We start from the raw sequence: 26,020 nt of genomic DNA on the forward strand, positions 1-26,020 counted from the left end.
GGATATTACAAGGCACCCAAATTGGTTCGGAATTCAATCGGTTTGGAATCTGACAATGACGGGAGCAGTGTAGAACCTGTAGAGGAAGGAGGATGGAGGGGATCAAGGGGAGGAGGCAGAAAGAAGCCTTGCTGAAGTGATAAACTGCCTTTGCTGCCTCCTTTACGCCATGTTGTCGAGCACTGCACTGTGTGAGCCCTATAGTAGAAGAGTAAAGACTGAATAGGTACCTTTGCAAACCAACATTCGATGAACACAGGTGTCTGGCAGACATGCTTATCGCTCCCCTCAACACAGAAACTTGACATGTCAGCCATGTTGGGCATGTTCAAGAGCATCAGAGATGACATTGCAGTTGAGCTTATGGGGTCAGAAGTAATTATATTAATGCCTGTAGGGAGAACCTCGGATTTAGTAAATGGAAGTTTGGTGCCTTGACAACGGGCAAGTGTCTCAGCGGATGTTGACGTTGAAAGAAGACTTATCAAATAATTACATTTTGCCAAAAGCGGTTAGATAGTTCTGAGTTAAGCGAGTGCGCCTTTTACCTGAGGTTGCCCTGAAAGGGTCCCCCGCCCCCGCCCTGCTGACTTTTGCGTCCGCCGATCACTGCGATCTCCCAGTCTCCGCACCCCTCACCAGTGTTTCCCATGCTTTGGTTCCATTTGCCCATGAGTGCCATCCATGCTGTGTGTGGAACCTTCTTGATGCTGCTATCCGCACACGTGAAGTTTGCTCGGGAGGACATTCCTGAACCTTCCAAACGATGGGTCCAGCTGGAATCCCATGGAGAGGATCTAGACTGGGCTAACTAACGCTGAGAGATTTTCTCCAATTATTTGACGACGGTACAGATTTTTGTACAATAGCATTATCCTTACATCTCCATTGTTATCCTTGTTATCAGCAGCTTGCCCCTCGTATCCAGCAACTGGCCCTTCAAAGTCCCGACACCATGGACGCTCTCCCTGGGGAAGTCCTCCTCATAATCTTGTCGTGTAAGTGACACACGGACACACGCTGGACTTGAGAGCGTCGAAAAGGCCAGTGCTAATCGACCGACCGCGCCGTGCTGCACCTGTCACAGTCCTCGACCCCCCAGAAATCACCAACCTCCAGCTCGTCTCCCGTGGCTTCTGCAGCCTCGCGCGCGACAATGGTTTCTGGCGCGCCCGTTGCCTGGAAGAATCGTCCTTCCTCGAGACCCTCGACCGCCGCCGCCGTTATCGCGGACTCCCCGACACAAACACCTCACAACAACCCACACCAACACCCCGCAGCAATAGCAATGGCGCCAGCGTCGAGAGCAGCCACAGCCACAGCCTCGGCCTCGGCACGACACCAAACGGGAACGAGGACGACACCAACGGCAGCAGCAGCAGCAGCGGCAGCAGCAACGGGCAGCGAGCGCCGCAGCAGCAGTACACCAACACAACCACAGCAGCGTCGGTGCTGAGCCGGGGCGAGATGCGCGGGCGCGAGCGCGAGCGCGTGCGCATCCTGGCCAACTGGGACCCCTGCTTCCCCTCGGAGCGCGTGTCGTGGTACGACGAGTACATCCAGCGGCAGGGGCCCGTCGCCGTCAGCTGGATGCAGTGCGCCTACGACGACCACGACGACCACGACGACGGCAACCACGACGGCGGCGGTGGCAAGAAGCGCACCGTGTCCGCCGCCGACCACGTCGAGGCCCGCGGTGTTGCGCTGTATTACCCCGACGGGGAGGAGGCCGAGACGGTGCTGGCGGTGTCGCCGTTGGATGATGGGAGCGTCGGCGTGTGGGATGTTGCTGGGACGAGGGGGAGGAGGGGTGCGATCGTGGCGCGGAGTAGGCCGGGGATATTGTTTATTGACGGGCCGGGGGCGGATAATAGTAGGAGGTCGAAGAGGATCGATTCGGGGGTGACGGAGTGCGTCAGCGTGGATAGTCGGCAGCACCGGGCTTTCTTTGCTGTGCAGAGCCGTAAGTGTGGTCGATGATGACAGCCCGGAGTTCCGGGAATGAGAAAGTGCGAGAGACAAGCTGACGATGGCTCGGCAGATCTCATCGAGGTCGATTTGCGGCGCCTGTCCGTAATAGACTGCGAATCGTTCCCTTGGTCCATCACAGCACTATCTGCTGCGGGGCCGACTGTTCCGCTCACCGTCGGGACCAGCCTTGGGATACATCTACACGACTACCGGGCGCGCAAGCCACCGCGAAACGAACATAACGAGACGGTTGACGGCTTCGATAGGATGGGCGCCAAGGAGTTTTACGAGCGCAGCCTGCGACACATTTTCAGTGACGAGCCGTTACCACCTTACGCACCGCTATCACAGCCGGGGCCGCTGAGCATCCTCCATCTCCAGCAACCGGGGCAAGAAGCAGAGCTATCAGACGACATCTACGTGGCGGGCCGGTTCTCCAACATCCTGCACTACGACCGGCGCAAGTTCCCGTCCATCCGGGGCTCGATCCATTCGGGCGGGCGGCTCTGCAGCATGACCTCCCTCCCTTACCCCTTTTCGACCCTCGACAGCGAGCTGCGACGCATGGGTGAGCTGTCACTGGAGCAGGTGGAAGCTTCCAAGAGCGTCGAGGGCGGTCGGACGTTGATCGCGTGCGGCGAGTACAACACCAAGGGGTCACTCGAGCTCTACGGCTTGGCACCCGACGCATCGCGCACGAGCGCGGCGGGGGGCCTGCAGAGCTCAACCTTCCGGAACCGGCAGACGTCCTCGCAGTCCAAGCTGATGTCGGTCGTGAACCACGGCACGCGCATCGCCTTCTCGGACGGGTCGGGCTACATCAGGTGGTTCGAGCGGGACGGCTTCACCGAGGTGCGCCGCTGTAAGATAGGCCACAGCGAGCGCAGTCACAGCGTCTCCATTTTCGAGTCGATGCCCGGGTCGGACGACATAGCGAGGAAGCTGCTCGCGACGCGGCCAGCCGGCGAGGTTGGCCACGACGACAGCGAGAACGGGAGTGGACGGAGCAATAACAACGATCTGCTCTTTTGGACGGGCGAAAAGCTGGGGCTGGTCACCTTCACTGCGCGCCCGGGTTTCAAGTCGGAGGATTTCGAGGAGCGGGACGAGGATGCGCCCGACGCCGAGGCGCTGGCCGCCCAGAGCGACTACAGCGATATGATGCGGCGGGCGCTCGAAAGGCAGGCGGACGACGTCAGGTTCGTGAGGAATCTGGGGCTCGGTAGCGGGATCCGACCTGGGTAATCTGGAGACCCGAGGCTCTACACAGGAGGGGCGCGAGGAGAGAACCTGCTCTGGAGCCACGGACCCTGGCGATCGGCAGTCTGCTGGACGGACGAGGCGGCAACACCAGCGCCGTTTGGCCAGGCGAGGTGCACGTGTCGGACGCGGAATGATCGGATACTGCCAACGCCAAACAGCGGTTCCATGGGCCCCAAGGCACAGCGAATGACATATATACCCCCTCTTGTTCGTCCCCGTCTTTTTTGGTATGCGTGAGACTGTTGTCAACAGACTAGGGTAGCTTCGGCTACGACGTGAGCTGCATTTCCCACCGGAACTGCAACATGAAGCGGCACAGCGGGGATTTGTCTTTCCTGCATGTTGTGATGCTATGCTGGACCAGGACCTCCGCGGCCTCTCAGCGGACATACCCACTCGTGTGTGCGTGCCTCTTGGATGTCGTCGTGGTCAGCCTCGGCGGGATCGGTGGGATGGGAGATGGCGAGCCTGTGGAACCACGGAGCAACGCCGAAAATTCGAGGCGGCCAATCCGCTCGGGGGCCGGGCCCCTGTCCACCAATCGCCGTGGTGCTGGAACGTGGGTTCCGCTTTTCGCGCGTCCGCCCCCGGGTTTGGCGGAGATTGATTGCTTCGGGAGAAGGAGCGCTGAAGCCTCGTTCTCCATCGTTACACACTCGCATACCTGAGCATGCGCAGTGGCGCGCATGAAGGGTCGAACACTTGCTCTTGGCTATTTTTTGCAGGTTTTTTTTTGTGGCCTTCTTTCCTTCGTGTCGTGTTCCAGGTTGCCTTCCAGGTTGCCAGGCTCGCCAGGGTTTTGTTGATGTTTTTCTCTGCCAAGGCCATCATCGATAGGCCCCCGCACGGCGTTTGTCAGTGTCTCTGATCTGGTCAAGTTCCTGGAAAACTCACTTTTTTCTCGTCACCCATCACACGCCCCAGTCACCCAATCCACCCAGTCCACCCAGTCCACCACGGATGGCGTTGCTGCTGCACCAAAACTGCTGCATATGCGGGTGCACCATCCCCCAGACTCCCGCAGCCAGCACACCGCTGACTACGCCGAGCTGGACACGCTCTACCCCCTTTTGTTGTCTCCCATCGTCTTGGCGAATTGTCCTTCCTGGGAGTCCCGAACTCGCAGACCGCCAGTTCGGCTGGGGATGGGGATGAATCCCGTGGTTCCAGACATCCCCCCCCCCCCCGCCTCCCCCAGGGCCCCAAACAGCACACGGCACGAGGCAATATTTGTTGGGGGCAGCAAGACGATGGACAGTTAAGCGCCGACCCTGTTTTTTGAGAGAGCCTTTGGCGCCCCATTCCTCAATTGGCCTTCCGTGTGTCGGGGCACTGCGCTGGGGAGGAGAAAGAAAAAGGGGGGCCACCTCGCTCAGTCGCAAGCCGGCTCGGCTCCAGTGGCCAACTGAAGACCGGATTTGCGCCTAGACACCTGGGCTCGCAGTGAGGCGAATTTACCTTTATCTGGGTCCCTCTAGTAAAGACACCTCCGATCCGGGTCGCATTTCCGGGACGAGATCTATCACTTTTTACTGTTACGTTCCCCGATCCAAGTACGACGTTGCCGGTTGCCGTCTTGGTGCTGCCGTCTCTTCTTCCACACCTACCAACTTGCATCCCCCCCTCTTCCCCTTCCAACACATTCTCCCTTCTTAGCTAGGGAGGGTGTCACTGTTGCAGGGCCCCTGTTTCGCTGCCGTGTGCCTTGATACCTTGTCCTCTTGACCATATCTCTTCTCTGGCTCCTTGGCTCTGGCATGACATAGAATCTCCCTCCCGTTTTTGTAACACCACCTCATCCTACGCCTTGCTCCGAGCATGTCCGATGGCACTACCGGTGGCAGGCGGGGACGATTACCCGCCGTTCCGTCCCTCGGGCGGCCCCTACTACCCGGCCAAGCGGCGCCCCATAGATGCCGTCGACGATGACGAATTATACTACTCTCGGCACAAGAGGCCGAAATACGTTCAGCAGGCCCAGTTCGCCGGCCCGGTCGCCTTCAAGGCGGCCGAGCCACCACTCAACAACTACCCACCGGTTCACCACCCACATCCACACCACTCACACCATTCACACCATCCATGCCACCCACACCACCGCTACCCCTCTCCGCGGCCTCATGTTCCCTCACCAGAACCGGTCGGTATCGCCGCTGCCCCGGCGATGGAACGCACCGCCTCCGGCCACTCCATCCGGCCTGACGCAACCGAGGGGTGGGCCTTGACCGAGCTCCTGGAGGACCGGGACGCCGCCCAGCGCGTACGCGACCACCTCGCCACCTTCCGCCGGCGCAACCCGGACTCCAAGCACGAGCGCATCCTCCGGAGCATCATCAACCCGCGGCCCCGGCGCCACCCGCGCCACCACTCCCACCACCACTCCCGCTCCCACTCCCGCAACTCCCACCACTTCCCCGACAGCAGCAGCAGCAGCAGCAACACCACCACCACCAACCCCAATCTCAACCCCACCCCCACCGGCAACAGCGGCGAGGAGGACAGCGAGTACCCGCTCGACAACGACGCGCTAGAATCCATCTTCTCCGCCGCCAACGAGATCTTCTTCAACGGGCGGCTCAGCCAGCGGGTCGCGTGGGACTGGTCGCACGCCTCGTCGGCGCGCTACGACAGCCGGGTGATCGGGACGACGGCGCTGCGGCGGGCGGCCGCCCACACGCGCGGCTTCGAGACGCTGATCGTGCTGTCGGCGTCCATCCTGCGCGATGGCGGGTTCAGTAGGAGGCTGCTGATCAGTACGTTTCTGCACGAGCTGATTCATTGTTATTTGTTTATTTGCTGTGGGTTTCGGGCAAGGTGGGAGGGGGGGCATACGGACGGGTTTCGGGAGATTGCGGGGCTGATTGATGAGTGGGTTGGGGAGGGCGGTGGGTTGTATCTGAGGAGGGTGGAGGCGGATTTGGATCTGTTTCGGGTGGGTGGTGGGTGTAGTGGGCGGGGGGGCTGTGAGGGGGAAGGGGGTGTGCCTCTCGTGGATGATCGCGGGGAGAGGGGGGACGGGGGAGATGGGAGATTTGGGATGGCGCCGAATGTTTACCCGTGTTCGGGCATGGCTGCCGAGCAGGAGGAGTATACTGTTACTGCTTCTGCGGCTGCTGTCGCGGCGTTTCCAAGTCCTGCAACTCAGGAGGCGGTGTATTTTGGGACCGGCGGGGGTAATGGGCCGGTTGCGGGCCAGGAGACGGTGTATTACGGTCGGGGCTCTCCCAGTCCTAGACCCGGCACCCCTACCCGCGAGCTGGTGTACTTTGGGCGTGGCTCCCCGAGTCCCAGGCCTGGTACTCCTACCCGGGAGATGGTGCAATACGGCGACCGCGCTCTGAGCAGCAGCGGAAGCAACGGCAGCAATGTGTGGTGGAGGCATCGCCGAGCAGGTCGGCCCCTTTACGTTTACAGTGGCGACGACTCTTCGCCGTCCTACGTTTATACGCATCCGACGGGGCAGAGGCCATGAGGTCGTCACGAGGGTTCTCTGCCCCCTTTTTTACCCACCGACCCTCATTACATTTATTCGCGTTGGTTGTAACGGTACTGCATGGAGGAAGCCTGACTGCATGGCGACGGCGTACAAAGATAGGCGGCAATTGCATTGGTTATTAGCGTGTATCTGGAAGGATTTCGTGTCTGAGCTCGTGTTTAATTCTGTTGGGGGTGAGCGGGCCGCTCCTCATGAGGAGACAGTAGGGGGGCCGTTGGCTGGGGAACTCGGTCATGGTCGATGGTCAATGAGAAGGAACACAGGAGGGGTGCCCAACATCGGTCAACACGGGGCTCTTGGCCATCTTGTTTGTTATTTGGCGCATTCATTTAGACAGATACCCCATGTACTCAGCGAATACCACACCTTGATCCTTAATGTGGTAGCGCAGTGTCGCAAGCACCTCGATCTCCCACGTATATTCTAGAGGCTCATATTCTGTGCTGGGGATGACCCGCGGGCTAACCTAACCACTTCTCACACATCTAACCTGTACCAACCCTACCACGCAATACAGCTCTAAACGCTGTCTCCAAATAATGACCCAACACTATATCCGCCTGCCCGTTGCATCCGATACGCCCAACTGCCCGTCATCCAACATCATGTCCGTCATAACTCAATTATCCGCCTGTCCGCCCAACCCCACCTCCCCACCATCCTCACCGGCACGACCAACAACCCCAGCAGCGCTCTACGCTTCACCCACAACCGTGTTCCCGGCCACAACCCCGCCCCCATCACCACTATAAACCGCATCGCGACACAGCAACGCGACCTTCTTGAAAAACCGCCTCCACTCCAACGGATCCCCCTTGACCTTCACAAACCGCACCTCCAACAACTCCACCCCCTCCTCCACCCCGCCCCCAACAAGCCGGATCCGATCGACCAGCACATCCCCATGCAGGCCCTGGCGGCGGTCGTCGAGGGTGCGGACCTTGAGGGTAGCGACATGCTCGGCGTCGGGCGCGGCGGCGAGGGCGGCGGCGGGCGAGCGCAGCGGCTGCGGCACGTTGAGCTGGTGCAGGGCGTCGTGCAGCATCTGCACCAGCAGCGCGGGCGGCACGTGCGAGAAGAAGCGCGTCAGCGAGTACGCCGGCACGATGTCGCGGAACTGGCGCGCGTGCTGCGTCAGGGATAGCGGCACCCCGGGGGTTTGCGAGAACTGGCTCATGGTGGGCTCGTCGGCGAGCGCGGCGAGCGCCGCGTTGAAGCTTGGGGTCGGCTTGCCCGCGGCTGCGGTGGATGCGGCGAGGGCGGAGCTGGCGAGGGGTTGGGTCGAGGAGATGGCGTAGGTGCCGAGCGTGCGCGGGGGTGGGTGCTCGAAGTCGAAGAGGGCGTCGGTGATGGGGGTCTCGGGTTGGGTGGCGGGGAGTCGGGAGGACCAGTCCTGGCCGCGGCCGGTGTCGATTTCCATTAACTCGGGCTGGGACTGGCGCTGGGACGGCGTGGGTTCGGCGTTGAGGTCGATGCGTAAGCCAGCGAGCATCTGCGCCGCGAGAGCGATGGGGTCCGAGACCTTGCCATCCGCCGTCAGGAGGGAGTTGCGGCGGGTGTACCAGGGGTGCTGGCGGATTTGGGCAAACGAAAACCGCTTGGTTGGCTCGATGTTCATCATGCCGCGGAGCAATGACAAGGCGTCGCCGGGTAGCCTGCCCCATAGCGCATCGGTGCTGCGGCCGTTGTTCTTGACATATTCTTGGAATTCCCAGCTCCCGGAAGTCGGCTCATCCCAGGGTGTGTTGCCAACCAAAAGGACAAACAGAATAACACCGCATGACCAGATATCAACCAAGTCGGCTGAGTATTTCGCTCCGTCTACCGGCTTCTTCTCCTGCCTTGCACAGTCCAATACCTCAGGGGCAATGTAGGGCGGGCTCCCACACATGGTGGTACTTTGCTTTCTCGCCCCCTTGTACTCGAACATGGTTGCCATGCCAAAGTCTGCGAGCTTTAGATTGCCACTTTCCGACAAGAGGATGTTTTCCGGCTTGAGATCGCGGTGGGCGACCCCCTTGGAATGCATGAAGCTGACACCACCGATAAGCTGTAGAAAGTAGAGGTGGGCAATATCCTCCTGAACACCAACATCTGCCTCAATCTTGTCGAAGAGGTCGCCGCCCTCAGCAAACTCCATGGCGATCCATCTCCATATCGCATCTTCACCCGTAGCAAACCATTCAATGATGTTTGGGTGCTGACCGATGTGCGAGTGCAACGACACCTCCATCGCAATCTGCTTTGCCGAGATGCGGCCCTGCCTGACCGCATAGCCCTTATGTATGAGCTTAACGGCGAAAACAGGTGATGGTGCATCCAGGGGTATTGCCTTCTTGATGCTGAGTTGTTGTCAGTGTGGGGCGCTTAGACGAGTGTGGTGTAAGTGGGTGGTGGGTAAGAGGGGTGGGTATGGTCTCACGATGCATATGCGCCCCTTCCAATCGTCTTGGAGACGATTCGGAATGGGAGATCGCTTGGTAGAGGATCTAGTTGCGACTGTTGCATGTTTTTTAGGATGTTTAGTTGATATTCTCAAAAAAAGCGGAGTGGGGTGCCTCCTTGGGCTTCAAGAGGAACAAAATATTGAAATCATGAAGCATTCCAAAGTAAACAACGAAATGCGCCAGTTTGGTGACAATGGAACACCTAATCTGGAACAAGTGGATCATAGAATTGAACAAGATAACCAAGGCCTCGCGAGCATGGAGCTTTGCAGCAGGAGCGTATGTCAGAAAGCACTCACCATCGTATCCATTGACGCGTTGAGTTGATGATACGCGTGTTGGTCGCGTTAAGTGTTCCAGGTTGTGATCGAATGAAAGGAAAACGCACCCGGAAACGGGGCCATTGTTTTTGTCTGAATTGCAGGCAACAACACAGGCTCATTGGCTGCTAAGCTGCATTGGGACCCCTGGAATTTGGTGTTGGCCAAGCCCCGCCGGCCATGGTTGCTAGAGGGGCTCATTCGTCACCTAGGGGCTGGTGGGGGGCGAAGACTCGGGTCTTGCTGTGTAAACATTCGTGCCCGAATCTGGAAGTGCTCTTTGACCTGTTGTCGCCTTCCCATCGCAACGCCCCAACCACCGCTTCCAGTCCCGACAGAGGTTCAAATTCCGCCCCCTTAAAAAGACGGACGGACGCTTGACGTCTTTCTGTTATAGGTACGGAATTCATCACCTTTCCTACAACCCATCTTCATTCGCTCTTCGCGATCCTAGATATTGACTTCTCTTCCTCAGCAGTATTGGTCCGAGGCATTCTGCTTTATACTCCTCTTTTATACTCGTTTTGGACCTGCTTGATCGTTGTGCCCTCGATTGGCCGTCGACCCAATCCCATCATGTCTTTCGCAGACGAGAGTCAAAACTCCGCCCCTGATAACGCCCCGGCGAGCAAACTCGGCGGCGCAAGGAAGGGCGCTGAACCGGGCCAGAATGCTGCGAAGAGGTGAGTGTCCTGCGTCCTTTATCGAGGCTGCAATGGCTGTCAGAAATTAGACATGTGGCTAACACGGAACCTGGCAGGTTGCAAACCGAGCTTATGCAGCTCATGACCTCGCCGGCCCCGGGTGTGTCCGCTTTCCCTTCCGCCGACGGCAACCTGCTCTCCTGGAGGGCGACCATTGAAGGCCCCGAAGACACGCCCTACTCGGGGCTTACGTTTAAGCTCAGCTTCGAGTTTCCGTCAAATTATCCGTATGCACCGCCTACCGTGCTCTTCCGGACACCCATCTACCACCCCAACGTCGACTTCTCGGGCCGCATCTGCCTCGACATCCTGAAGGACAAGTGGACCGCGGCATACAACATCCAGACCGTGCTGCTGAGTCTACAATCTCTGCTGGGAGAACCAAACAAGTATGAAGCCCGCTGCTCACCATTGCGGGAGGTTAGCTAACCCTTCATAGTGCATCTCCGCTGAACGGCGAGGCTGCCGAGCTTTGGGACAACGATCCCACTCTCTTCAAGACCAAGGTTATGGACCGTCACAAGGACGTTGAGGACGATTGAACGGGGCGCGCCGGATCATGGGCTTGGCTTTCCTGGGTTGTCATGGAGAACGGAGTTTGTTTCGAGGCTTTGCACCCCGCGGAGTATTGGTGCCTGGTTAGGATTGCATTGCCAGGTGGATTGGTTCATGGATATCCCTTCATTGTCTGCTAGTGGCGCAGGCTGAAGTACATCAAGCATTGGCTTTGAATGGACGTTTGGTTGTCCATGAGCGTATCACTCTGAAATAATCCCAGCGCATCACTCTGCTAAGCGCCCCCGACCGACCCTAGCCCCTCGCGCCTTGACCGTTCGTCGAAATGGCAGTGGTATCGAAGGTGCCGTGCGTTACGAACCCATGTATTCGTAATAGGAAGCTAGATGCCCATGCGAAAACTCCGGAAAAGCCCAATGCCGCCATGAAACCGAACCACGGCCCAATCTCGATTTTCCCAGTTTTGTTGTCAACCCTTACTCCTCCACGACAACGGTGTGCAGACCCTTGGGGTTCTTGACGTTGACGGCCTGCACATAGCTGTAGAGCTTCTCCTTGGCGCCCTCCTCGTCGTTACGCCTCCGGGAGATGCGGATGCGGAGCCTGTAGCCAACACCCTTGACACCCTGCTCCCAGACCTTCTTGTTCAGCTGGGGATCCACGCGGACGTCGGAAGTGCCCTATATGCCATTACTGTCAGCCTCCCGTTCCGTCTGCCATTTGACCGTTTCGAAGCCTGGGCGGGCTCGAGTCGTCGATTGAAATTGCCGCGGGGGTGTTTGTGGTCGGACGTACCATCGCCTGGGTGGCAAACGCCTTGATCTCCTTGATAGCACGCGGGGCCCTCTTCTTGAAGCTGACACCGTGGAGCTGCACAGAATGTTAGTTGTTGTCTAAGCACCCTGACCCATTTGTTGCATGACATACGCGCTTGTGCATGTGGATGGTGTACTCGCGGGCGACCACGTCGGCGATGGCCGAGCGAGTGGCCTTGCCTGAGGGCTTCTGGGACGACATTCTGGCAGCAACTTGTTAGCGGGCGTTGTGACGTCGATATTTCGAAGCGAAAATAATGTGCTGGATCGATTCGAGAGACTGTTCGGAATAGGGGCTACAGGCGCAATTACGTACTTCGGCGACGTCTGGATCTCGTGCACTCGGAGTCGGGTTGTGGTGTCGAGGAGTCGTCGATTTGGCTGCGTGCGATAAACCTACCTCTGGCAATTTTGCACTTGTTTTTCCGCGAATTCTGCGAAAGTGCGGGCCTGCCCGGGCTCGGAGTCCTCGCGTAAATGCCCTAAAGTGGAATGGCGCTCTGAATCGCAAGCCCCGCTCGAGGTCTGTGGCTCAACAAACGTGGCTGATGCTGGCAGTGACCGACAGCTGTCAGCTTAGCTCCAAGGATAAAGTGCCTGCATTGAAGCTTCGATGAGATGAACGGTCCAGGCTCCACCCAATTTTAGCTGGAAGGTGCAGACCCGCTTATGCTCATCAGAGACATTCGCATTGCAGGGGGCAACCGCGCCTCTTCGAGTGTTCGTTCAAGCTGCTCCAAGACGAAGCCAACTCAATTGTCACCGAGCCTCACTACAATCACTTTGATCGGTGCGCTGCGCGCACGCAGACATTCCTTTTCTACAGAACCAGCCGAAATCTTCCAGCCTCCCGACCCCGCAAACCACACCAACTTCATTTGACAACATCACTTCGTGCAACACCAGTGCAAATTGCTGTCACCCGACTGCGCGCGCACTCGATCGATCGCTGTCACGACCCAGCTCGCGAGGTTCCAGAGGCATATCTCGACGCGACTCGATTTCCGATCGTTAACTTTCTCTTCTTTTTACCAACCAACATATCGTCACACGGACCCCAGCTTTAGTCAAGATGGCAGACCACGCGGCAGCGAGCCCTTCTCCCCAGCCCGACTACACTCGGAACCGCCTGCCGACACTCTTTGAGGTGCTGAGTCGGCGTACGCTTCCTCCCGTCGATCTGTTCTCCTTCTACATTTATATGAGGGATCAGCAGCGTTCTGTCGACTACCTTGATTTCTGGTCGGTCCGATTGAATTGGATTTAATGATGATCAAATGGCTAACTCTAGTTCAGGCTCGATGTCGCACAGCACATGTCGCTCTGCCGCCACTATGTGCGGGAGCTTCGCCGGTCTGTGCTTGTGAGCACGCCGGACCCGGACAGAGCCTCCAGGAGATCGTCGGGCATTCTAGAAGGTCTCGGAGATCTGAGCCATTCGGTTGCCGGACCATCGATGTATGCGACGGAGAAGGAGAAGGACCAAGATGCCCAAATGTCGGCTTTCCTGCGGGAAGACCGAGACCATCATGATTCTCCAGTCAGCAGCGATGCCAGGCAAAACCGCCCGAGCACGAATATCAGCACTCCCCGCGAGTTCAACACCGACTCGAACTCCCCTCCCCATGCGGTTGCCCGACAGGATGTCAGGGCCTCGGCTGAGAAGATCCTCTACACATTCCTTCTCCCAGGTGCCGAACGCGAAATCACCCTGCCAGGCTCAATTACTCAGGACGTCACAACAGCTATCGAGGAACTCGGAAGAGACGATCCCGAAGTGTTTGATGTGGCTAAGGACTATGTCTTCCAGGCGATGGAGCGCGATGCTTTCCCCGGATTTCTCAGAATGAAGGCCCTCGGCAACCTCATCCCACCAACATTGATTATGCGCCTTATCCTCGGCCTTGTCTCTATGTTTGGTGGATTCTGGGCCGCGTTCATCTTGATTTTCCTGAACGAGTCTCGCATGGTGAGACTCTGGGTATGTGACAATTATTTGATTATTCATGGCCCATTGCTAACTTTGACGCAGCTCATCCTGCCTTTCACGATTGGGGTTTACTGCCTCGCCTCTTACCAGTATTCCCTCGACCCTGTTCTCGCCCTCGTTGGCTTTAGCGAGTACACCCCTTTCAATTTTGCTCGGGTGCGGGAGCCCTATGTCCGGAAGCTCCTCGCTCGCCGGGCGATCATGGTCCTCACCGTGACGGTTCTCATCGATGCAGCGCTCTGCGTACTCTTTATTCTGGTTCCAGGCAAGCGGCTTTGAGGGAGCACAGGCTTTGAGCTCACGGGAGTTAGTGAGCTGGCCTCGCTCCCGATTTGACCAACTGTGCCGGCTTTCTCAACCATAAATATCTCGTGGTGGGAAGCCAGCCAGAATTAGGGAAGCCTTCTTCGATCACGACCGTCATGATGTTTTAAAAGTTTCTTTTTACCGCCTTCTAAGGGAGCCAAGGGCGGCGCTGGGACTCACATAATTAAAGGGAGCGCAGGGTAGAGGCAGGACTTTGCTGGGTGTTCAGGATACGGCGTGCTTGTCAGCATTATTTATTTTCCATCATACTTCTTTACGAAGCATGGGTGTGTTTCCGTGGGGACGATCCCCTGGCTTCTTTTCTTTGCACGATGGTTTCTCATCTTACTGGCTTTTGCGTTGCACTCGCCGCCGATGTACAATATACTACATAACCCCAGCCTCCTGGTTCTCCCAGTAGCTGGGGAGTTGTCACCCTGATAGAAATTAGCTGCGCAGAATCACATCTTGATTTTTTGCCCCAACTTTATGGCCACATAACCTATATCGCCATTGTGTTTCGTCATCTCGTAATGCATAGGTAGTAAATACATGAAACCGTCCTGGTGGGTTTCAGCAGATAATGGAACTCCGAAGCCACCGGCTTCCGCTTATTCGTCCGTTTCGTCCGTTTCGTCGGTCCCGTCGGTCCCGTCCACGGATCCCATGGTGAATCCATCCATGCCGTCCGCTTCTTCTTCATCCATCTGTTCGCTGCCGCGCTTTTTCGCCATCCTTACTTGAAGGCGCGCCGTGCCCCCGCTGTCGGCTGGGCCTGTGGCTGGCTCAGGGGCGCCGGGAGTGAAGAAACTGCTGCCGCCGCCAACCGTCAGCATGCTGTTCATCTCGCTGTTCGTGGTGATGGTGGTATTGGTGGTATTGAAAAGATTTCCGTTGCCGCCGCCGCCGCCGCCGCCTCCTCCGCTGGTACCGCGATGCAGGGCAGGGCCGGGGATGGGGCCCTGGCTGTGGGGATTATAGAATTTGCGGGTATCCTTGCGGAACGGGGCGGCGTTGGCGGCGGCGCCGACGGCAGCGGTGGGGGAGGGAAGTGATGCACGACGGGGGGCTTTCCCACCCTTTTCCTTCTCGGCGAGCATGTCGATGTCGCGGGCGCGGGCTGCTGCGCGTGCCGCGCGGCGGTCGGCGTCGGCGCGGAGCTGCGTCATCTGGCAGGACAGGGATTCCAGCGTGGCTTCGCACCGCCCGGCCCAGGCTTGCAGGCTCGAGAGCAGGCCGCCGATCGCCGTGGGGGCGACGTCCCGGAGCGGGGAGACGCTGTTGATCTGCACGTGCGACGCCTTCGGGTTGAGCTGGCCTTTGATGAGGCCCGCGTAGATGGCGCTGATCACGAGTTCCTCGAGGGCCTGGCGGCTAGGGAGGTCGAGGGCCGCCTGGAGCGAGGCATAGTCCAGCGCTGGGGAGCCGGGATTGCTGATATTGCTGTCTTTCTTGGCGAGAGTGAGGAGGGAGAGCTGGCGGAGCTTCAGGCGCTGGGCATCATTGAGCTCCGGAAGGCCGGGGTTGGAGGTGTACGTGGAGTAGGTGCCATGGCTGAAAATTTGGAGGACTGTCAAGTACGGCGCGAACTCCTCGGATGAGTTGAGAGCTTGAATCTGAGGGGCCTGGAGAAGCTCGGTGAAGATGTAGGTGTTCGGCGCCGAGGTCGCGCGCACGACAAGGTCAGCGGCAGCCCGCGGGGACGTGGCCGACTTGCTGAGAGCCAGAAAAGGCTAATGATGCCGTCAGTTAGGGAAGTCTAGGTACCCAGAGCTCATCGGTTGAAGCCCTACGAATGTCGCCTTAAAAGGCGGGGAAGATGGGGATGACGACATACCTCGAGAGCATTAAGAGCTTTGGTCTGCTCCATCTTGATTATTTTATCGTCCTAATTTGCCAAAACGCCGCCGTTGATGCAGAAAAATCACTTTCGTCGAGCTCTCAACCCGTATTCGATGTCAGGTCGAGGATAAAGTTGTTGTCTCTCTCTCTGCCCAGGCTGCAGCCTCGCTGGTGGGGCAGCGATAAAGCTTGGGCTTGCGTTCCGGGGGGGATAAGGCTGAGCCAGCACCGAGCACCCAGCGCCCAGCACAGATGCCGATCGCGGGATGACCCTGATCGGCAGCGCCAAGTTTAGCACAGTCTGCAAAAAATAACAGGTCGATCACGGTCGGTCTTTTCGCCCCTCCGACCCCGCGATAGGCTGCGCTTCGTCCGGTGTTTCGAGTTCCGCGAGAGGGTTGCTTCATATCTGTTTGATGCCGACCCCAGACCCGCCTGGCCGCCAAGGGCACAGAGCAAGGTCCGGCCTCCTTCTCGAACCTCCTGTTCGGGCCTGACAGTCCGCTTTTACCTCTTGTTATCCTAGCGTGGCACTTGGCGAAACTCGAGTAAACCCTCCTGCCACGCTTCCGGCGGGAGCTCACAGTGCGAGCTTTCAATGGCGCCATCCTCCCGTCTGCAGGTGTGACAATATTCCCGCGGGATGCCCGCTAGCTAGGACAGGACAGGATACAATTGAAGAGACTATTGGGTTGCTATTGCCCATCAACCGTGTGTGCCGTGTGACCATTCCCATGCCGAAAATAGATTGTCCCGAGAATTGCCCCTTCGGCAGTGAGCGGACTTTGTTGAGAGCAACACTTGTCTGATTACGAAGTGACCGGACTATTCCTTCCCACCACTTCAGAGAGCCGGGCAAAAGCCCCGCCTTGCTTATTTCGCAGAGCACCAGCTGAAGACCGGCGTAGTGGAGAACCACCACGAACCCGCATTGGAACACTCGTTCTTTGCTCCAACGGGGGCTTTTACTAGTCGTTTGGGGTCTCTGACAAATGAGTTAATGAGGGCTGAGGAGAGACATCGAAATAATCGGCATTTGGTTCGAGGTGTCGGGCTTTTTGTATGGACAACATGGAAAGTCATCGAGCTGCATGTATGAGTGCTGGTTTCAAGGTCCGGCAGTTCTCGTCTCACAGTACCAAATACCACTGTAGCCCGCCCGTGCAACAGGGTCCTCGAACCGGCCTAAGCCCGAACGGGCTGACAAACTCGGCTCGGTTCCGTCGCTGCCGCAGGCCAAGCTGCGCTTCATCAAATACTAGGTTACCCGTGATCTGGCTTCTGTTCCTTTCTTTCCGCTATTTTCTTATTGTACAAAGGAGATCGCCATCGCCGGAAGGTGGCTTGTCTGCTTTCCATTTCTTGCAAAAACCTTGCCCTGAGCCTTGCGACAACTTGACCGCGCTTCCAAATGTTATAGCGATAACTTCCCGACCGATCGAGCGATCTCGAGTGTCTGAAGACGTGCATCCCGCGCTTCTGGGCTGCGGCCGGTTCTTCGGCTTTGGGGTTGAGAAACAGAACATAGACGTGCTTGGGAAACCCAGGGGAATTGCAAAATGGCGCCCGCCAACATCCAAGTGTCGCTCGCAGCGCCACCCGCGCATATGGCGACGACGACACTCAAAGTAGAGGGGATGACGTGAGTTCCGGTCGCATACAGTCTAGTTGACTCGATAACTAACGTCCTGCAGTTGCGGCGCATGCACATCGGCAGTTGAAGCAGGCTTCAAGGGTGTCGATGGCGTTGGCAGTGTCTCGGTCAGTCTGGTCATGGAGCGCGCGGTGGTGATGCACGATCCCCAACGGATATCCGCCGACAGCATACAAGAGATCATCGAGGACCGTGGGTTTGACGCCGAAGTCTTGTCGACAGACTTACCTTCACCGATTGCCCCTCGCGCCTCGTTCGGAGGTTTTCCCACCGATAACGGTCCGGTCCTGACGGTTACGACGGTGTCGATCAAAGGCATGACTTGCGGCGCGTGCACCTCGGCGGTAGAAGGTGGATTCAAGGACGTTCCGGGCGTCAAGAATTTCAGCATATCGTTGCTCTCGGAACGCGCTGTCATTGAACACGACCCGGCACTTCTAACGGCTGAGGCTATCTGCGAAACTATCGAGGATAGGGGGTTCGATGCCGAGCTTATCGAAAGCAACGAGAAAGCGGGGGAGGAAAAGGCGGCGCCAGAGGGCATGAAGACGGCGTCGACAGCCACCACGACCGTGGCGATCGAAGGGATGACTTGTGGAGCATGCACCTCGGCCGTCGAACAAGGGTTCAAAGACATCAACGGACTCCTCCGTTTTAACATCAGCTTGCTCGCGGAACGGGCCGTTATTACGCACGACCCTGCGAAGCTTCCGGCCGACAAGATCGCCGAGATCATCGAGGACCGGGGTTTTGATGCCAAGATTCTTTCGACCGTCTTCGATTCGCAAGATCAGACGAGTGGCACGTCGACGGCGCAGCTTAAGATTTTCGGCAATTTAGACGCGGCGGCGGCGAAGTCACTCGAAGAGAATCTAACTGCGCTTCCAGGCGTCAACAACGCACGGCTTGCGCTCAGCACCTCCCGCCTTACCGTCACCCACGTGCCCAACGTGACAGGCTTACGGGCCGTCGTCGAAACTATCGAGAGCGCAGGCTACAACGCTCTGGTTGCGGACAACGATGACAACAGCGCCCAGCTCGAGTCCCTAGCCAAGACTCGAGAAATCAACGAGTGGCGGCGGGCGTTCCAAATATCCGTCTCTTTCGCCGTGCCCGTCTTCCTCATCAGCATGATCATTCCCATGTGTGTCTCAGCCTTGGACTTTGGGTCGATCAAAATATTTCCTGGCTTGTACCTCGGCGATATTATATGTTTGGTTCTCACGATACCCGTGCAGTTTGGCATTGGGAAGCGCTTCTACGTTTCAGGCTGGAAGTCCCTCAAGCATGGTTCCCCAACCATGGATGTTTTGGTGGTCCTTGGAACGTCCTGCGCATTCTTCTTTAGCATCATGGCCATGCTCGTCTCCATCTTTTTCCCGCCTCACACGAGGCCGAGCACCATCTTCGACACGAGCACTATGCTCATTAGTTTCATCACCCTTGGCCGCTTCCTGGAGAACCGCGCAAAGGGCCAGACGTCGAAGGCACTCTCGCAACTAATGTCCCTGGCCCCGCCGATGGCCACCATCTACGCTGATCCCATCGCCGCCGAAAAGGCTGCTGAAGGGTGGAATAGCGAGGTCAAATCCGAGGACCCGAAGCAGCCGCTCGATGGCAACGCGGCGGAAGAGAAAGTGATCCCCACGGAGCTTATCCAGGTGGGGGACATTGTCATCCTTCGACCGGGAGACAAGATCCCGGCAGATGGCGCCCTGGTTCGTGGGGAGACTTACGTGGACGAGAGCATGGTCACTGGTGAAGCTATGCCGGTTCAAAAAACGAAGGGAAGCTTCCTCATCGGTGGAACCGTCAATGGTCACGGAAGAGTCGACTTCCGTGTCACCCGAGCCGGCCGCGACACACAGCTCAGCCAGATCGTCAAGCTTGTGCAGGACGCACAGACGAGCCGCGCCCCGATCCAGCGACTGGCCGATATAATCGCCGGCTACTTCGTCCCAATGATTCTGCTCTTAGGTCTTCTAACCTTCCTTGTGTGGATGGTTCTGAGCCATGTTCTGGCGCACCCACCCAAGATCTTCCTGGAGGATGCGAGCGGCGGCAAGATAATGGTCTGTGTCAAGCTCTGCATTTCGGTTATTGTTTTTGCATGCCCCTGCGCGCTTGGGCTTGCCACTCCTACCGCCGTCATGGTTGGTACCGGGATAGGCGCTGAAAACGGCATCCTCTTCAAGGGTGGTGCAGCCCTGGAAACCACAACCAAGATCACTCAGGTTGTGCTTGACAAGACGGGCACCATCACGTACGGCAAGATGAGCGTGGCCAAGACCAACATCGTCTCCCCTTGGATCGACACGGACTGGCGCAAGCGACTCTGGTGGACCATTGTTGGCCTCGCCGAGATGGGCAGCGAGCACCCCATCGGCAAAGCCGTGCTCCGCGAGGCAAAGACGGAGCTCGGCCTCGGCCCTGACGCAACGATCGAAGGTAGCATCGGCGACTTCTCAGCGGCTGTTGGCAAGGGCATCAGCGCGTACGTCGAGCCGGCGGCCGCCAACGACCGGACCCGCTACAAAGTCTTGATCGGCAACGTCCTCTTCCTCCAGCAGAACAACGTCACCGTTCCCCGCGCCTCGATCGAGGCCTCAGAGCAGGTCAACGCGTCCCGCTCCACCAAGTCCAACGCCGGCACCACCAACATCTTCATCGCCATCGATGGCGCCTTCGCAGGCCACCTCTGCCTCTCGGACACCATCAAGGACGGCGCCGCGGCCGCGATCGCGGTCCTCCACCGCATGGGCGTGCGCACCGCCATGGTGACGGGCGACCAGCGCGGCACGGCGCTCGCGGTAGCATCGGCGGTGGGGATCCCGGAGGAGGACGTGCACGCGGGGGTGTCGCCCGACCAAAAGCAGGCCATCATCCGGGGCCTGCAGGAGGACGGGGCGGTGGTGGCGATGGTGGGCGACGGCATCAACGACTCGCCGGCGCTGGCGACGGCGGACGTGGGCATCGCCATGAGCTCGGGCACGGACGTGGCGATGGAGGCGGCCGACGTGGTGCTGATGCGGCCCAACGACCTGCTCGACATACCCGTCGCGCTCAGCCTCGCCCGCACCATCTTCCGCCGCATCAAGATGAACCTGCTCTGGGCCTGCCTCTACAACGCCGTCGGCCTGCCCTTCGCCATGGGCCTCTTCCTGCCCCTCGGCTTCCACATGCACCCCATGATGGCCGGCGCCGCCATGGCCGCCAGCAGCGTGAGCGTGGTGACCAGCAGCCTGTTCCTGAAGCTGTGGAAGCGCCCGCGCTGGATGGAGGAGGTCGAGGCGGACATGAAGGGTGGTGTGGTGCGGAAGGGCAGGGGCTGGGGGTTGTTGGGCGGTGTGCGGGAGGCCGTGGGCAGCCTGTTTGGCGAGCGCAGGAAGAAGGGCGAGGGCTACGTCCCGCTTGCGACGCTCGATCGCGACCAGGCGGTTTGAGGGGAAGCATAGAGGGGGCTTTCTTGTGTTTCTGCTTTTTGGGTATTTTGAGGCGTTGGGGAGCGAGAAAGCCTGGAGGTTTGGATTGTCCCAGCGATAACCCCTTTTTTCTTTTGTCAGTCTTGTTATATACCTCTCGAATATCATTTATTTGCCTCTCGCGTCTTTTTGCTACTATTTGTGCGAGTCTGGTTTTCCACCAGCATAGTATGCCCAGCATCAAACACCGGGAAAGGTGCGTTAGCAGCGAGGGGACGGCCTAGAACTCAATAGCCCAACAACATCAACGAGGTCGTTTGTTGTATGCTTCATCATTTGACATCTATCCGAGAACTTGTCCTGTCGATGCTGTGACAGCACGTCCCATGCTATTCTACCCGATATCCACACCGAGCGGCATGCAGTGACCGCAGGGATCTTTTTTTTTCGAGCCTGCGCAACGACACATGTAGAAATGAGAGGTTCGGGAGGCGCCATCTATCCCCAAATATCAAGAAGGTCGTCACATCGTGTTGAGTTTGCGGCACGCCATTAGAAAGCATATGCTGTCAGACGAGGAAGCTGACAGCCGCGTCGGAGGATAGCATCCTCCGGCCGCTTACTGTGCGCTTTTAGTTTCGGAAGGCAGAGAGGCACAGCCCCATGCAAGTCGGTATTCGCGCCTCGTTCAAGCAGATTCTCGTCGCATCGTTTAGACATCGGGCTGGAGGTAAGCCCTCATGGCCTTCACCGCGTCGCCGTCGTGCGCTTTGAGTAGGTCGGTTGCTTTGGGCTTAGGTAGCTCGAGCTCTTCGACCTGTTCCCGGGCCTAGCGTTAGCGGATGAACCAACCAACTCTTGATGCCATCGCACGAGGAAAGAAAGCGGGAATGAAACTGACAAGCAATTTAACATCGGCCGCATCCACCTTGACCACTTTAATGTCCTTTTTGTCGGCGCCACCGCCTAGCGCACTCATCGCATTCTTGACGGCTTCCTGGTCGACCTCGCGAGCGGCACCCTCGTCGTCGCCGCGGGAGTCGAGTTTCGAGAGAGCGGCGGCGGCCTTGCGGTCCTCGGCGGACTTGGCGGTGGGTTGGACCTCATCCTCCACATCACCCGAGGTGGCACCCTCAACGATATCGGCAGGCTGTCTATCTTCGGCCATGATGTGCTGAGACGATGCTGTGGGAGCTGTAGGAGTGTAAGAGTGTGTGACCTGTGCCTTTTGGGTCGGATGTGGGTCCCGGTTTTCCCTTGCTGAGCCAACTTGTCAAAAATCGGGTGCTCGCCAAGCGTATGGCGGGGGAGGGGTAACCACGCACACGTAACTCAGCGCTCAGCTGCCCTGTCGGTTGGCGCTCAGTTTGAGACAGGAACTGGGTCCGACTTCTAAGCGGGAAGCATTTCCATTGGCCAATTCTTGTGGTTCAAGCTTCTTTCATCCCACCTTTAAGGGGAAGAAGAAAGTACATCTTTGACTCACAGTCACAATGAAGTTCCTGGAATCTGGCCGCCGCTGTCTCAAGCTTCATAAGCCCGGGTGAAAAAAGTCACCGAAGACACGAGGGTGCAAGTCAGCTGTGTAACCGCTGGGGTCATCATATTAGCTCGACTTGGACTCGAAGAGGCGATAACCCACTCCATCACCCCACGTCTATTTTTTGGGTTGACACCAAGTCGCATCATCCATTGATAGCGATCCGCGATAACAACCACGAGATAACTCAAGATTTATCCAATGGCTGACACGACAACCACCAAGATCAACGGGCATACGCCCGAGTGGACGCCTGACTCGTGGCGGTCCAAGCCGATGAAGCAGTGCCCCGACTACCCAGACAAGGCCGCCCTCGCCAAGTCAGTCGCATCACTCAACAGACTGCCACCCATTGTCCATCCGCGCGAGATCAACCAGCTCAAGCAACACCTGCGAGATGTTGCCCAGGGTAAGGCCTTTTTGTTGCAGGGTGGTGACTGCGCCGAGCTGTTCGACTACTGCGAGCAGAACGCGATCGAGTCCAAGATCAAGCTGCTCCTACAGATGAGTCTGGTGCTCGTCTGGGGCGCCAACAAGCGCGTCGTGCGCATCGGTCGCATGGCCGGACAGTATGCGAAGCCGCGTTCCAGCCCCATGGAGACGGTCGATGGCCGCCAGGTACCGTCGTTCCGGGGTGACATCCTGAATGGCTTCCATGTCGACGAGCGGGAGCTCGATCCCGACAGGCTGGTCAAGTATGTATACCTCGCGCAGTTGCGTACATAGACTCCATTTTTTAACCTTCCTACTAGGGCCTACCACCACTCCTCAGCCACCCTCAACTACATCAGGGCTGCCATCGCGTCTGGCATCGCCGATCTGAGCAAACCCCTCGACTGGAGCCTCACCCATGTGCACGACCCAGAGCTCAAGGCCAAGTACGAGAACGCGGTAGAGTTCCTCAAGGACATGCGGAGCTTCATGCACACCATCGGCGCCGAGAACGAGAAGTTCCACACGGTCGACCTGTTCACCAGCCACGAGGGCCTGCTCCTCGAGTACGAGCAGCCGCTGACCCGGCTGCTGGAGGATCCTACCTCGTCCCGCACAAAGCCCAAGCAGGCGTACTACGACACATCGGCGCACTTCCTCTGGATCGGCGACCGCACGCGGCAGCTCGACCACGCGCACGTCGAGTTCTTCCGGGGCATCGCCAACCCGTTGGGGGTCAAGGTCGGCCCCACGACGCCGGCGTCGGACCTGCTCGAGCTGCTGCGGGCGCTCAACCCGGCGCGGGAGCCCGGAAAGATCACGCTCATCACGCGGTACGGGGCGGACAAGGTGTCGGCGCTGCTGCCGGCGCACATCCGGGCGGTGGAGGACAGCGAGTACGCGCGCACGGTGGTGTGGCAGTGCGACCCGATGCACGGCAACACGCAGGCGGTCAGCCGCGGCATCAAGACGCGCCGCTTCACCGACATCTTCAGCGAGCTGCAGGAGACGCTGCGCATCCATAAGGAGCAGGGCAGCTACCTCGGCGGCGTCCACCTCGAGCTGACGGGCGACCCCGTCACCGAGTGCCTCGGCGGCAGCGAGGGCCTCGGCGAGGACGACCTGTCCACCAACTACACCAGCTTCTGCGACCCGCGCCTCAACGAGAAGCAGGCCCTCGAGCTGGCCTTCTTGATCGCCGACCACTACCGCACCGAGCGGAACGGCAGCGGGAAGTCGTCGCCAGTTATCGGCTGAGCCGTGGCTTTTGGCAGTTGAGGAATGATTTGGGAGTCAGGGCAAAAAAGGATATGACGATGCGAGATGGTTGGTGCTTAGGATATACGACAGGATTTCTTCTTCGTTCGTTAATTAGAGGGGGATAAAAACCAGCTCACACGCGTATATGCGTGCCCATATAACTCAAAATATCAGGCGTTTAATTTGTTGGGTCTAAGAAACCTTGTCTATCCGTTTCTCTCCCAGCACCATGCTTTCATCAGGTGTCATCATTTCCCACTGATCCAACATCCCACTCGCCCAACACGCAAATACATCACCTAACCATCACATCACCTAACCATCACATCCCACCCCCCCACCTCCAACCCCAAGCCTACCCCCCAACCCTCACAACAAACTCCACCCCCCTCCCCTCCTCTCACCCCGCCCCCGTCAATGCAAAAGCGTAATCGTCTGCGCCCCCTCGAACGCATCCCCGGCCTCCACCGCCTGCCAGCCGCCCACCGCACCGGGCTCAACACACAACATGTTGCGGAACCCGTCGTCGGGCGCAAAGTCGGCCATGGCCTCGGCCTTGGCCGCCCACGGGTTCCACACCACCACGTTGGCGAGGTTGTCGCGCGTGACGCGGAAGCGGGGCTGGCTGTTTTCGGCGACGGTGACGGCGTCCTCCGTGGGCGTGTATACCCGGTCGGTCTCGCCCGTGATGGTCAGGGTGGAAGGGGGTGGCGGGTTGGGTTTTGGTGGAAGGGGCCGACGGGCCGACTTTGTCGGTGTAGGGCGCGTTGGCGAGGCCGGTGATTTCTACGGCGGTGATGTCCTGGAGGGTGAAGGGGGGTGGTTAGGGGGGTGGCTGTTAAGGGGGGAGGGGGTATGAGAGGGGAGAGGAGGAGAGGGGAGAGGGGGGGAGGGAACGGGGCGGGGCGTACCTTGACGCGAAGGTAGGTGTGCATCAGGACCTGGCAGTCGAAGGGGGTGGCGCCGTCGTCGTTGGTGGCAACGATGCTGGTGGTCAGGCTCTCGCGGTTGAGGGTGACGCTGTAGATCAGGTTGAACTTGAAGGGCCAGTGGGCGGCCGCCTTGGGGTCGAGCCCCGGGGCGGCCGAGCTCAGGCCGAAGTCGAGCTTCACCGTCGGCTCGTCGGCCGCGCGGCCCACCATGGACTCGGACGTCGACTTGCCCAGGAACTCCCACCGCGAGGTGCGCGCGAAGCCGTGCTGCGGGAGGTCCTTGGTCTGCGGGTGGTCGGGGGCGGTGCCGAAGACCTTTTGTTTGTTCCCCGCTGGTTAGCTAGGGTACGTCATACCACTGTATTGGCTTCTTTCTATGAGGGGGGGAGAAAGAGAGAGAGGAACTAACCGGGAAAACAAGAGGAATACCTCCCCTCACGGCCCGACTGCCGTCCAGCTTGGCCGCTTCGCTCAGCCACAACTTCTCGTCACCAGTGGCATCTTTCCAGCTAATGACTGTGGCGCCATAAAGGAGAACCTCAACGCTCTCGCCTGTGGGAAGCTCGGCGCGGAGGCGCGAGTTATCGTCGGTGAAGTTCACGGTGGGTTGGGGCGGCAGGCCCGGGGTGGACGACAGCTTAGGGAGAGTCTTGGGTTTGTTGGCGCGGTCCATTGCGTGTTGTTGGTTTGTGAGTGTTGTTGAAATTGGGAGTCGGGATGGGAGTTGGGTGGGCAGAGGATGAGAGTGAGATAATTCCAGCGAGTGACAAAAGATGAAGTTGGTAGTTGGCAGGTTACTAAGGGCCACTCACTCACTCTAGCGTTGGTTTCAGGTTGGTGATTGAGTCTAGAGTGGGTGGGATGGGAACTGCGGGGTATTTGCTTGTAGCTATAGCGGGGAGCTCCTAATAGTGGATGAATGCAGCTGCTGCTAACACAACACACAATGACAGACAGGCACAATTGATAAAGTGGCAACCGAGACTTGTTTATATAATTATTGATTAGGGAGTGGCAAGCGGCGGCAGCCTAGACCGCACAGTTTTGTGGCGAAGTTGATCGTCCAGGTCGCAACAGGAAGTCAAGTTTGATGACCTTGAGGACCTTCAT

At 58.5% G+C, this 26,020-nt stretch overlaps 12 protein-coding genes across 12 annotated transcripts; 7 read left to right on the forward strand and 5 right to left on the reverse strand.

Annotated features, from left to right (window-relative positions):
- Nucleotides 1-955: 955 nt before the first annotated feature.
- B0H64DRAFT_314035 (uncharacterized protein) lies at nucleotides 956-3,216 on the forward strand (the record flags this gene model as incomplete). Its single annotated transcript, XM_062800187.1, has 3 exons — nucleotides 956-998; nucleotides 1,088-1,963; nucleotides 2,111-3,216. The coding sequence occupies 3 exons, from the start codon at nucleotides 956-958 to the stop codon at nucleotides 3,214-3,216; spliced, it is 2,025 nt and encodes a 674-aa protein (XP_062663630.1).
- A 162-nt stretch (nucleotides 3,217-3,378) lies between these two features.
- B0H64DRAFT_7417 (uncharacterized protein) lies at nucleotides 3,379-4,030 on the forward strand. The gene has a single exon (XM_062808695.1). It carries the CDS (start codon nucleotides 3,540-3,542, stop codon nucleotides 3,900-3,902), a length of 363 nt encoding a protein of 120 aa, XP_062663631.1. The 5' UTR covers nucleotides 3,379-3,539; the 3' UTR covers nucleotides 3,903-4,030.
- A 1,029-nt stretch (nucleotides 4,031-5,059) lies between these two features.
- B0H64DRAFT_437300 (uncharacterized protein) lies at nucleotides 5,060-6,706 on the forward strand (the record flags this gene model as incomplete). The annotated part of the gene is made up of 1 exon (XM_062806236.1): nucleotides 5,060-6,706. The coding sequence occupies one exon, from the start codon at nucleotides 5,060-5,062 to the stop codon at nucleotides 6,704-6,706; it is 1,647 nt and encodes a 548-aa protein (XP_062663632.1).
- A 718-nt stretch (nucleotides 6,707-7,424) lies between these two features.
- B0H64DRAFT_314916 (kinase-like domain-containing protein) lies at nucleotides 7,425-9,238 on the reverse strand (the record flags this gene model as incomplete). The annotated part of the gene is made up of 2 exons (XM_062800224.1): nucleotides 7,425-9,072; nucleotides 9,153-9,238. The coding sequence occupies 2 exons, from the start codon at nucleotides 9,236-9,238 to the stop codon at nucleotides 7,425-7,427; spliced, it is 1,734 nt and encodes a 577-aa protein (XP_062663633.1).
- A 522-nt stretch (nucleotides 9,239-9,760) lies between these two features.
- Nucleotides 9,761-10,846, forward strand: B0H64DRAFT_380008 (ubiquitin-conjugating enzyme/RWD-like protein). The gene is made up of 3 exons (XM_062802710.1): nucleotides 9,761-10,180; nucleotides 10,258-10,590; nucleotides 10,641-10,846. The coding sequence occupies exons 1-3, from the start codon at nucleotides 10,074-10,076 to the stop codon at nucleotides 10,741-10,743; spliced, it is 543 nt and encodes a 180-aa protein (XP_062663634.1). The 5' UTR covers nucleotides 9,761-10,073; the 3' UTR covers nucleotides 10,744-10,846.
- Nucleotides 10,847-11,193: 347 nt separating this feature from the next.
- B0H64DRAFT_315204 (60S ribosomal protein L31) lies at nucleotides 11,194-11,734 on the reverse strand (the record flags this gene model as incomplete). Its single annotated transcript, XM_062800231.1, has 3 exons — nucleotides 11,194-11,397; nucleotides 11,513-11,587; nucleotides 11,645-11,734. 3 exons carry the CDS (start codon nucleotides 11,732-11,734, stop codon nucleotides 11,194-11,196), a joined length of 369 nt encoding a protein of 122 aa, XP_062663635.1.
- Nucleotides 11,735-12,604: 870 nt separating this feature from the next.
- Nucleotides 12,605-13,801, forward strand: B0H64DRAFT_414219 (RGS domain-containing protein; the record flags this gene model as incomplete). Its single annotated transcript, XM_062805016.1, has 3 exons — nucleotides 12,605-12,774; nucleotides 12,829-13,513; nucleotides 13,565-13,801. The coding sequence occupies 3 exons, from the start codon at nucleotides 12,605-12,607 to the stop codon at nucleotides 13,799-13,801; spliced, it is 1,092 nt and encodes a 363-aa protein (XP_062663636.1).
- A 319-nt stretch (nucleotides 13,802-14,120) lies between these two features.
- On the reverse strand, nucleotides 14,121-16,109 carry B0H64DRAFT_7505 (uncharacterized protein). Its single transcript, XM_062808714.1, has 2 exons — nucleotides 15,666-16,109; nucleotides 14,121-15,544 (listed from the first exon to the last, which is right to left on the reverse strand). The coding sequence occupies exons 1-2, from the start codon at nucleotides 15,674-15,676 to the stop codon at nucleotides 14,440-14,442; spliced, it is 1,116 nt and encodes a 371-aa protein (XP_062663637.1). The 5' UTR covers nucleotides 15,677-16,109; the 3' UTR covers nucleotides 14,121-14,439.
- An 818-nt stretch (nucleotides 16,110-16,927) lies between these two features.
- Nucleotides 16,928-20,767, forward strand: B0H64DRAFT_470244 (E1-E2 ATPase-domain-containing protein; the record flags this gene model as incomplete). Its single annotated transcript, XM_062807824.1, has 2 exons — nucleotides 16,928-17,312; nucleotides 17,365-20,767. Exons 1-2 carry the CDS (start codon nucleotides 17,230-17,232, stop codon nucleotides 20,765-20,767), a joined length of 3,486 nt encoding a protein of 1,161 aa, XP_062663638.1. The 5' UTR covers nucleotides 16,928-17,229.
- Nucleotides 20,768-21,458: 691 nt separating this feature from the next.
- B0H64DRAFT_437307 (uncharacterized protein) lies at nucleotides 21,459-21,914 on the reverse strand (the record flags this gene model as incomplete). Its single annotated transcript, XM_062806237.1, has 2 exons — nucleotides 21,459-21,563; nucleotides 21,648-21,914. The coding sequence occupies 2 exons, from the start codon at nucleotides 21,912-21,914 to the stop codon at nucleotides 21,459-21,461; spliced, it is 372 nt and encodes a 123-aa protein (XP_062663639.1).
- A 325-nt stretch (nucleotides 21,915-22,239) lies between these two features.
- B0H64DRAFT_333415 (DAHP synthetase) lies at nucleotides 22,240-24,135 on the forward strand. The gene is made up of 2 exons (XM_062801079.1): nucleotides 22,240-22,981; nucleotides 23,039-24,135. Exons 1-2 carry the CDS (start codon nucleotides 22,488-22,490, stop codon nucleotides 23,973-23,975), a joined length of 1,431 nt encoding a protein of 476 aa, XP_062663640.1. The 5' UTR covers nucleotides 22,240-22,487; the 3' UTR covers nucleotides 23,976-24,135.
- A 257-nt stretch (nucleotides 24,136-24,392) lies between these two features.
- Nucleotides 24,393-25,583, reverse strand: B0H64DRAFT_369414 (galactose mutarotase-like domain-containing protein; the record flags this gene model as incomplete). The annotated part of the gene is made up of 3 exons (XM_062802028.1): nucleotides 24,393-24,764; nucleotides 24,890-25,225; nucleotides 25,350-25,583. 3 exons carry the CDS (start codon nucleotides 25,581-25,583, stop codon nucleotides 24,393-24,395), a joined length of 942 nt encoding a protein of 313 aa, XP_062663641.1.
- Between the last annotated feature and the right edge of the window lie 437 nt (nucleotides 25,584-26,020).

The sequence above is a fragment of the Chaetomium fimeti genome (genome assembly GCF_033439085.1).
Source record: "Chaetomium fimeti strain CBS 168.71 chromosome Unknown B0H64scaffold_1, whole genome shotgun sequence".
Taxonomy (NCBI): domain Eukaryota; kingdom Fungi; phylum Ascomycota; class Sordariomycetes; order Sordariales; family Chaetomiaceae; genus Chaetomium; species Chaetomium fimeti.